At 39.2% G+C, this 10,978-nt stretch overlaps 1 protein-coding gene across 1 annotated transcript; it reads right to left on the reverse strand.

Annotated features, from left to right (window-relative positions):
- Positions 1 to 847: 847 nt before the first annotated feature.
- Positions 848 to 6,466, reverse strand: LOC134323543 (proton-coupled zinc antiporter SLC30A1). The gene is made up of 3 exons (XM_063005081.1): positions 5,905 to 6,466; positions 5,284 to 5,583; positions 848 to 1,836 (listed from the first exon to the last, which is right to left on the reverse strand). The coding sequence occupies exons 1-3, from the start codon at positions 6,464 to 6,466 to the stop codon at positions 1,121 to 1,123; spliced, it is 1,578 nt and encodes a 525-aa protein (XP_062861151.1). The 3' UTR covers positions 848 to 1,120.
- Between the last annotated feature and the right edge of the window lie 4,512 nt (positions 6,467 to 10,978).

Consider the following 10,978-nt stretch of genomic DNA (forward strand, 5'->3'; position numbering starts at 1 on the left):
GACAGCGGACGGTGTTTTTTTTCGGTGTTTTATTTATATTTTGTAAAATTCTACGTATATTAAAATGGCCCCAAAGAAGGTGCAGAGAAAGCGTAGTGGTGAGAAAATGAAAAACTCTATTACATTTGTTGTTGTATAATTACTCCTGCCAGTAGCTGTCACTGTGTATCAGACAGAGGGGACAAAGTGAGTGAGAGAGAAGAAGAGTAAAGTATTCTTTCTTTCGTGCAATTACACCTTATAAATTTATTATGGTGTATGGTACAGCACACGTACTGTACTGAAATGTGATGTGTGTTTTTATGTACAGTACTACTGTGTATAGTTGTTTGTTATTGTTTATTACAGTACTATCTATTCTACTGTATAATTTAAGATTTAAGTATACTTATAAGATATAAATATACTTGTATTTATAACAAAAAGACCTTTAAAGACATTAGAAAGGTTAGGTTAGGGGGTGGTTTGGGAGGTCTGGCTCATATTTACAACTCATCCCTCAAGGTTTTCCTTCTGTATTTTGCGTTCATAACAATCACAACCTGATTGCAACACCTTTTACAGTACATGATTTTGAGTCGCCGACTGGTCCAGATATTTAGCATGCTAGATATTTTTCTTGAGTCTGCAAGCAATCTGCAAGCCACTCGAATTGAGTCGTTTGGATTGAGTCGTTAAACAGTTCACACATAGCGTTCGAGAGCTGATTTTCAAGCCCTGAGCAAACGCCGAGTGAAAACTAGGAATAAGTAAACACACATTATTACTCTGAAGTCTAATTAATTCTTTTTTAAATCAGGCCAAAGAAGCAATGCATTATTTAATTATCAGTTTTTATTGACCACAAAATGTAACAAGATAGTTAGAACCTTTCGTTCAATTTTGTGTATGTATGATTTGTGTAAATCCTATTTATTAAAATTATCCTCCAGGCCATCCAAGAAGGATGGGAGTCCTTGCTGAGTCTGGTTCTTCCTGTATTTTTAAGGGAGTTTTTCCTTGCCACTGTCACCCTCAGCTTGCTCAACAAGGGTTTTTGGTCTGTTGGTCCTGGATTCTGTAAAGTTGCTTTGAGACAATGTCCATTGCAAAAAGCGCTATACAAATAAACTTGACTTGACTATATATATGTGTTCTCTATAATGACAACCTGCTGCCTCACCTCCATGTGTAGAGTAGGGGATGCGGATGGGACGGAGTTCTCTTCTGATAAACAACACATACTCTTTGTACATTCCTTTTCACAGCGCAAGCTGCAGAATTTCTGTTCTGCTGACTTTGTCATGGGCAGATTTGCTTCCTCTACCTGTGAATCAATAAATTCTGGCTGCACAGTACAGTGGCTTATACCAAAACCTCTCAGCACCTCTGTGACAGTCACCAAAAGTTGAGAACATGTCTGCGTACACAGGCCCGATTGGCAGTAAACATGCACAGATGCCACCAGGCATGTTTCAGACAGCTGCCAAACATGCAGCTCATGCACAGCTGACACACCAGACACACGACCAATGTGGGCCATCAGTTCCTCCGTACTTAAGTGCTTTGGAATTGCCTGGAGCAGCAATAAGCCATGGTGCCAGAGTTCAGGCATGGTTGTGGCTAGAAGAACCAACACAGTGAGCATGGAAAAGCCAGGGTCCAGGTAAGCAAAAACCTTGCAGTTCAGACAGTTAGGTTTAAAAAGAAGAAGGATGATGCCATTCACTAGAACCAAAACACAACCCAAGAGGCTCCTGATGACAGCGATGCAGGTCTTAATACGTCCACCTTTCTGCCTGGTGTGCTTACTGTCCATTTGGGTACACAGTTCTGTTCTGAGTGGTTGCAGGGTTGCTGGCATTAGAAGCACATAATAAAACATCATTAGAATAAAAGTAGGTTGTATTAATTTCTACAATAAGGAAAAGATAATCATCATAATTCAAAGGGCAAGTGTTTTAAATACTTACAGCTGCAAGAAAACGATTCTGTTATTATTATTATTATTATTATTATTATTATTATTATTATTATTATTATTATTTTATTCAGGTTAGGGTGTAAGACCGGATGACCCTGGACAGGGCTTCATCCACCAACTCAGACAAAGTTAATCATGTCTATATAGACACACCAACCAGCCAATAGCACCACTAAAATTGGAAACCAACATCTGTGGTGGTGGGCTAGTGCCATCTGAGCGTTATTATTATTATTAGCAATTGCTATTAAGTCAATTTTATAGATAGTGTTTCTCCAGAATATCCTATCTTTATATATGATATCTTTACCCAACTAATATTAGGCTTAAGGTGATGCTCGTTACCTTGACAATCTTTAATATAATTATTTAATATAAATATAATATAAATATTTTAATATAATATAATATAAATATTTGGGACAGTGGTAGCCTAGTGGGTAGAGCTTTGGGCTATCAACCAGAAGATTGGCGGTTCAAATCCAGCCTTCGCTATGTAGCCACTGTTGGGTTCTTGAGCAAGGCCCTTAACCCTGTCTGCTCCAGGGGCGCCGTACGATGGCTGACCCTGCGCTCTGACCCCAGCTTCCAAACAAGCTAGGATATGCGAAGAAAGAATTTCATTGTACTGTACACCTGTATATGTATATATGACAAATAAACTATATCTTCTTCTATCTTCTTCTTAAACAATTTTGTATCCACTGTTTCGTCAATGACTGCAAACTTTTCAGGTCCTAAGGCATCAAAGCAAACACAAACCTTGATGCTTCCTCCACCATGCTTTCCAGGTGAAATAACATTTTGATATTAGTAAGTATTGAACACAGCTTTGTGGGTTTCTGCCATTAAGTTCTTATTTTGGCCCATATTTTAACAAAAGATGAGCTGACTAATGTGCTTGTCTATCTGGATTTCTATATGATATCCTTCATTAACAAAACAACTGGGTTTTTATGGAAACATTTATTTTTACTAACTACTTATCCTGGTCAGTGTTGCAATATAGCAATAAGTAATTACTGGAAAATGTCAGGTACAGTGTATCACAAAAGTGAGTACACCCCTCACATTTCTGCAGATATTTAAGTATATCTTTTCATGGGACAACACTGACAAAATGACACTTTGACACAATGAAAAGTAGTCTGTGTGCAGCTTATATAACAGTGTAAGTTTATTCTTCCCTCAAAATAACTCAATATACAGCCATTAATGTCTAAACCACCGGCAACAAAAGTGAGTACACCCCTTAGTGAAAGTTCCTGAAGTGTCAATATTTTGTGTGGCCACCATTATTTCCCAGAACTGCCTTAACTCTCCTGGGCATGGAGTTTACCAGAGCTTCACAGGTTGCCACTGGAATGCTTTTCCACTCCTCCATGACGACATCACGGAGCTGGCGGATATTCGAGACTTTGCGCTCCTCCACCTTCCGCTTGAGGATGCCCCAAAGATGTTCTACTGGGTTTAGGTCTGGAGACATGCTTGGCCAGTCCATCACCTTTACCCTCAGCCTCTTCAATAAAGCAGTGGTCGTATTAGAGGTGTGTTTGGGGTCATTATCATGCTGGAACACTGCCCTGCGACCCAGTTTCCGGAGGGAGGGGATCATGCTCTGCTTCAGTATTTCACAGTACATATTGGAGTTCATGTGTCCCTCAATGAAATGTAACTCCCCAACACCTGCTGCACTCATGCAGCCCCAGACCATGGCATTCCCACCACCATGCTTGACTGTAGGCATGACACACTTATCTTTGTACTCCTCACCTGATTGCCGCCACACATGCTTGAGACCATCTGAACCAAACAAATTAATCTTGGTCTCATCAGACCATAGGACATGGTTCCAGTAATCCATGTCCTTTGTTGACATGTCTTCAGCAAACTGTTTGCGGGCTTTCTTGTGTAGAGACTTCAGAAGAGGCTTCCTTCTGGGGTGACAGCCATGCAGACCAATTTGATGTAGTGTGCGGCGTATGGTCTGAGCACTGACAGGCTGACCCCCCACCTTTTCAATCTCTGCAGCAATGCTGACAGCACTCCTGCGCCTATCTTTCAAAGACAGCAGTTGGATGTGACGCTGAGCACGTGCACTCAGCTTCTTTGGACGACCAACGCGAGGTCTGTTCTGAGTGGACCCTGCTCTTTTAAAACGCTGGATGATCTTGGCCACTGTGCTGCAGCTCAGTTTCAGGGTGTTGGCAATCTTCTTGTAGCCTTGGCCATCTTCATGTAGCGCAACAATTCGTCTTTTAAGATCCTCAGAGAGTTCTTTGCCATGAGGTGCCATGTTGGAACTTTCAGTGACCAGTATGAGAGAGTGTGAGAGCTGTACTACTAAATTGAACACGCCTGCTCCCTATGCACACCTGAGACCTAGTAACACTAACGAGTCACATGACATTTTGGAGGGAAAATGACAAGCAGTGCTCAATTTGGACATTTAGGGGTGTAGTCTCTTAGGGGTGTACTCACTTTTGTTGCCGGTGGTTTAGACATTAATGGCTGTATATTGAGTTGTTTTGAGGGAAGAATAAATTTACACTGTTATATAAGCTGCACACAGACTACTTTTCATTGTGTCAAAGTGTCATTTTGTCAGTGTTGTCCCATGAAAAGATATACTTAAATATCTGCAGAAATGTGAGGGGTGTACTCACTTTTGTGATACACTGTACTTAAAAAGCTACAGTTGATTTTTAGATCCCTTAACCTTTTGCACACTTTGATTTGTGGATGTGGTTTTAAATGGATATATTTGCCATTTATATCTATCAATCTACACTTAATCAGTTTTTTAAATTTTTAAGTACTTTTTGAAAACCTTTCAAACTTGGCTTTACATTGTCATTGTAGGTGCAGACTGATGGGTAATGAAATAGATACAAAATCAACTTCACAACACGCTGCTCAGGTGGCGCAGCGGTAAAAACACACGCTGTTCACCAGAGCTGAGATCTCGAATACAACGTATCGAATCTTGGCTCCGCCTGCCGGCTAAGGCTGAGCGGCCACATAAACAACGATTGGCCTGTTGTTCAGATAGGGGCGGGATTAAGCCGGATGGGGACTCTCTCTCAGACTAGTGCGATTACGACCACTGCTGGCTGGTTGGTGGCACCTGCACGGAGATGGGAAAGGAGTGCGGTAGAGGGTGTTGCTCTCCGTACACAGCGCTGTACCGCACTGCACTCGTCAAGTGTAGGTGATAAGATGTCTGAATTATTTTTAAATCCACTGTATACATGGAGGCAAGGTATTATGTCACAGCAATGTATTTCAAGTAAAACATCATGATAATGTTTATTAATCACCTGGAGTGATACTGCAGTTAGCCACTTCAGTACCTGGATCCATTGGCTGGATGGTCTGTTGAGATTGCTGGCATTCAGTGGAATCATGGGAGATGGATTTCTCTGTATAGTTAGACTGTGGCACAGGGGGAGTGATTGAAGCATTGGGGCATGAACCTCCCAAAGAGGAGAATTCCTGAGAGCCTTGGTCTGGATCCACCACACTGGCTGCTCCAAGGTTACAGAACATCAGTGTACCACCATCAAGTCCTGTCTTCTTTACTATTGCAGTGCTTGTTTCAAACTGTGTATTTCCAGTATCTACAAAAACAGTTAGATAGAAAGACATAAAAATCTGATTTTAACATGATTGTCTTATCTTGACTGGCTGATTTTGGTTACACCGAGTGGCAGTAGTTTAGTTAATAATCATACTGCATACTTAAACAGAGACTTACCAAGTATTTAAAAAAATAGGGGCATGGTCAGTTTTATCTGGAAAGATGGGGTCAACTTTATAATAGCAGCTATAGTTTTGTCATGGAATGTTAAACAAGCTCTTGGTTTGCTGTTCACATACTTGATTGACTTAATTAAACATTTGTTTATTATTTATACGAGGATAGTGTCAAGCATCTTTACCTTTATCTTCTGAAGTAAAAGGCTCACTCTGAGTCTCTGTTGGGCCTCTCTTCAACCCTTTCACAGCTGTGTTTGTTTGTTCACATCTCTTCCAGACGAGCACGAGTGTATTAAACAATAGACTAATAATACCTACAACAGTAGCCAGAAGAGGGTGCTGTATGAAATGAGGCTGCACCAGGTGACTGAGGATCTCAAAAGTGATGCACACACACAAAGACACCAGAAGCAGAGCTGAAATCAAAGCCCCAAAAGGTGAAATACGTAATTTAGAATATTGGTACCCTTTACAGAATGGAGAGTTGGCACCAAGGTGAGCAGATTCAGAGATGGGTAGAGGTGTATTTGGAGAGCCCACAATCGAGGTCTCTGAAATTCCTGCAGGCATCGTTGACGGATACAGGCTTATGTGAATAAGGATGTAGAGGGTGTGGAAGCTGTCCACCATGTTAATTAGGGAGTGGCAGATGCGTCCAACCAAGATCTCACACAGCAGGAGTGCGAAAGTGAAGACCAGCATGCACTTTTGTAAACAGCTTCCCCACATTTGAAATCCTCCCATGACTAATCTATCTTTAACACAAGAACAAGCAGGCAAGGACATTAATAGACTTTAATTAGCAGGTTATAACATTTTTCTTTTATACTTGTATATACATATATACGAGGGTTCTTCAAAAAGTTTCTGCACTTTTTTACTCTATTTATTAAGAATATTTAAAAACAAATGACGTCACTTTTCTTCATAGTCACCTTCCAATGCATTTTTCCCGGCGGCGTACCAATGCTTGTGGTTGAGCACTTAGTCACTGATGCACCGCTGCTTTTACATCATCATCATATGAAAATCTTCTTCCTCTTAAAGCTTCTTTGAGCGAAAATCAGATGGTGCTAAATCCGGACTATAAGCTCTCTCAGTCTCTCAGACACGACCAATTACTACTCCTCCCGCCCTCACAGTCAAAAATATGAACTTTTTGAAGATCCTTCGTATAATACACTATATGGCTAAAATACATAGACAGAACTTCTAAATATTGAGTTCACATTTTAGCCAAACCCACTGCTAGCAGGTATTAAAAAATCAATTATTTAAAAAAAGTAATATGCATTGAACCTGGTGGCAACAGTTTGGGAAGGCCAATTACTGTTCCGGCATGAATGGGCCCCAGTGCACAAAACGAGGTCCATAAAAACATGGTTTGGCAAATTTGGTGTGGAGGAACACCTTCCTAACTGTAACCCAAATGAACACCTGTGGGATCAACTGTACCCAGATAGCAAGCCAATCCTTCTTGTTTAACATCAGTGCTTCATCACAAATGCTCTTCTGTTTGAATGGGCCGGAATTTCCAGTTACACTAGAGGAGACTAGCTTGCTACAGTATGGCTACAGTATGGTGATAGGAGGCTTAGTTTTGGAATTGGAGTGTTTAACAACCTAATAGTCAGGTGTGGACAAACATTTGGTTAGTAAGTGTATGTTAATGCAAAAGGTATTGTGGGTGCTGCACAGGCACAAGAATCACGAGACCCAGGTTTAAATTTCATCTTCAGTCATTGTTTGTTGGGAGTTTTTCCCTTTAAAATCACACAGAAGGCTGTTTTCCACATTCTGTAAATTAAAATTCTACAAGATTACTGATGTACTGTATGAGGTTAGGGGGGACATATTCTACCACTCCTAATTAATGAGATGAGATCTTTTAGTCACACTCACTGCTAATAAAATTAATTATTTTAATGTTTAATGTAATTATATTTTAATTTTAATTAGGATAATTTTATTTAATTATGCAACAGTTTGGGGAAACATATTCACTGTTTCAGCATGAGCCCTTCAGTACAAAGCAAGGTAGTCTGCACAGATCCCTGCTTTTAACCCACCTTAACACCTTTGGCATATATTAGATGCAGATTGTAAGTAAAGCTTTTTTTATCCAACATCCCTGATTATAAATAACTAAATGGACACAAATTCCCACAAACACACACCATTATTTTTAAAAGCCTTCCTTCCAGAGTCTTTCAAAGCTTGTGTGTGGAGGTGGAAATATCAGATATCCACATAATTATGGACATATAGTGTATTTATGTAACAATGCAGGATAATCTACAGTCTGAGTTTATATAAGAGAAATTAAGCAAAAAGAGTCAGGTTTGGCATGTAGAATCAATACCACAGCTTTGAGATTGACACTCATGGCTCAATGACTAAAACCAAGTAAGGCCAACTATTCTTCTGACCATCTCAAATATTCAATAACAATCTGCAAACTACGTTCTTTAATACTCTATAACAAAATAAATAACTAAAATAAGTATTTACCTCAGGGTCTTAACAGAGTCAGAAAAGTCTTTCCATCCACCTAATGAATCTGCTGTGTGTGTGTCTGTGAAGGTCCTGAAAGGAAACAAAGTCACTGAGAAATACATAGCAGCGTATGGTCTCTTCTCTCCCACGCCTCCTGGTCCTAATCACTATCATGTGAGCTACTCTTGTCTGCTGTCCCTCGCCCTCAGTAAACCTTGACCAGTCCAGGATAAAAAATAAAAAAAAAATAGAGTAAATGTTTAAGATTCATTATTGGCCAAAAGTATGTGGACAATCATATCCTGGAACATTTGTGTCTCACAAATGCTCTTTTTCAAGCTCAAGCCCAATTTACTGGGAAAACCGCATACCTGGCTATAAAGGAGGAGCACTGACGAAGCACTCTCACACATTCAGAACAGCCAAGTGTATTTTTGAAGACCAAAACTGAGTAATGTGGGTAATACATGAGCACTAGAAGCAATTATTTCTGACCCCACCATTTGCACGTTGCCAAAAATTCACATGTATCAGACCAGGCAACATTTAAATAGTTTACTGTCTAGTTTTGGTGAGCCTGTGATCACTGTAAACTCTTATTTCTGTTTTACAATGACCAAAATAAAACTTCATGTGATCCTGTGCTGTAGTAGCCCATCAGCCCCAAGGTTCAATATGCCATGGAATTGGATATGGTTTTGTAGAGTGGTTATTTGAGTTAGGCTTTCTGTTAGCTCGAATATGTCTTGCCATTCACCTTTGACCTCTGTCTTTAATAGGACATGTTTACACACATAAATTCTGTTCACTGTATGTTTTTCCACACTATTCCAACTTTACAAGCTGTTGTGCATAACATAATTCCAGGTGACCAACAGATTCTGACACACTCAAACCAGTCTGGCACCAACAACAATGCCACTGTCAAAGTCACTCAAATCACATTTTCCTGCCATGCTGATACCTGATGTCAATAATAAGTGAAGCTGAATTAACTGAAAATTACATAAATAGATGTACAGGTGTTCCTAACAAAGTGGACAGTGATTCTATAACAAGCTAAAGACCCCACACAAAAACTTAACCTTGCTGGTCTCAAGTCAGAATAATAAACATAACATTCTATATACAATGCCAGTGGCATAAACCTTACAAAATAAGGCAAGTTTTCTGTTGAATAAACATTGTATTGTCTTGTAAAATCTAGATTAGGTCACTTTACTAAAAGTGTTTTATTTTTTTCACAATTTCCAAGACTTTTAATCAACATTGTTTAAACAATGCTTGTTTAGAATAGATTAGGTAGTAAACTAAATTGAATAGAAACAGATAACAGGTCCATGTTTGCTCCCCCATCCCTTGTTGTTAAAGCCAGATTGTGTTTGACAAGATGGAAACGTGTCTTTTCAATACTAAACCAACATGGCTAAACCAACTGGAGCACATTCCAGAGGACCTTTTAGGCAACATAATAGGGAACAAGAGAATAACAGACAATAATGGACAACCATGCACTAACATTTAATGCCTCTTACCAGACTGACATTGTTTTTTTACAGTATACAGATAATCCACCCCACTACTGAGAAATCAACTAATGAATAAAATACATACCAAATAAGTAAATGTTTAAGAAATGGCTCAGTCATTACAGTGTTTATATTAAATCATTATACTCTATTAAAATTCTTCCCGCATGTCACACACACCTTTACAAAATCTCTATCTTTCTTTCTGGTTAATTTGGTTAATTTTAAACGTACATAACTGTATTTGTTCTGCACAACAAAAGGGTCTGAGACCACAGAAAACAAGGCAGCAAAGTTATTGCTAATAGAACACAAGGGTTAATGTTTTGTAATCTCTCACTGATAAGTAAAAATTGTGTTGGTAACTTTTTTTGTACTTTGTTTCATAATTTCTACCAAGTTGGTTTCAAAACTAAATGGAACTATTCTTCCCTGAGGCTCCCATTAGTGGCCTTTGCAGTATATTGTCAAACAGTATCCACAGATACAGACAGCCAACTGTCCATTCATTATAACAAGGTTTCAACAGAAAGTAAAATGCCAACAGGAAGCAGTGATTTATGAACTGTTTCTCATATGTATTTATATCTCAAAATAAACATGCTTTTGTACTGCTTTTTAACAAGGGCTTAGAAAACCCTCGTCAGTAAACATAGTTTGTTGAGAGCAAAAGCCTTATATTAATAACATCCTAAAGTGAAGTTGATGAAAGTGTTAATGGGCTGTATTATGACAAGTGCTACTTTTTTAAATTATGGTTAAAAATAATAAAAATAAATAGTACATATTTCTCTTTGCACTGCAGCCTCTCGGCTTGATTGAGGTGAAAAGTATGTTGTAGCAGTTTGAAAATTGATTTAAATGAATTTTGTGTCACTTGGCTAAATGGCTCAGACAGTGGTGGCCTAGTAGGTAGAGCTTTGGACTATCAACTGAAAGGTTGATAGTTCGAATCCCAACTCTGCCATGCAGCCACTGTTGGGCCCTTGAGCGAGGTCCTTAACCCTCTCTGCTCCAGGAGCACCATACAATGGCTCACCCTGTGCTCTGACCCCAACTACCAAACAAGCTGGGATATGCGAATAAAGAATTGTGTTGTACTGTACACACCTGTATGCCTGTCAGTAAAATAATTATAACTGCTGTGAGTATATTTTGACCCAGCAGATTGTTACACAAGCCAAAACCAACTAAAATGTATAATGTCTTTTTATTATTGAACAAAGTATGC

This window comes from Trichomycterus rosablanca, chromosome 11 (genome assembly GCF_030014385.1).
Source record: "Trichomycterus rosablanca isolate fTriRos1 chromosome 11, fTriRos1.hap1, whole genome shotgun sequence".
Classification (NCBI taxonomy): Eukaryota; Metazoa; Chordata; class Actinopteri; order Siluriformes; family Trichomycteridae; genus Trichomycterus; species Trichomycterus rosablanca.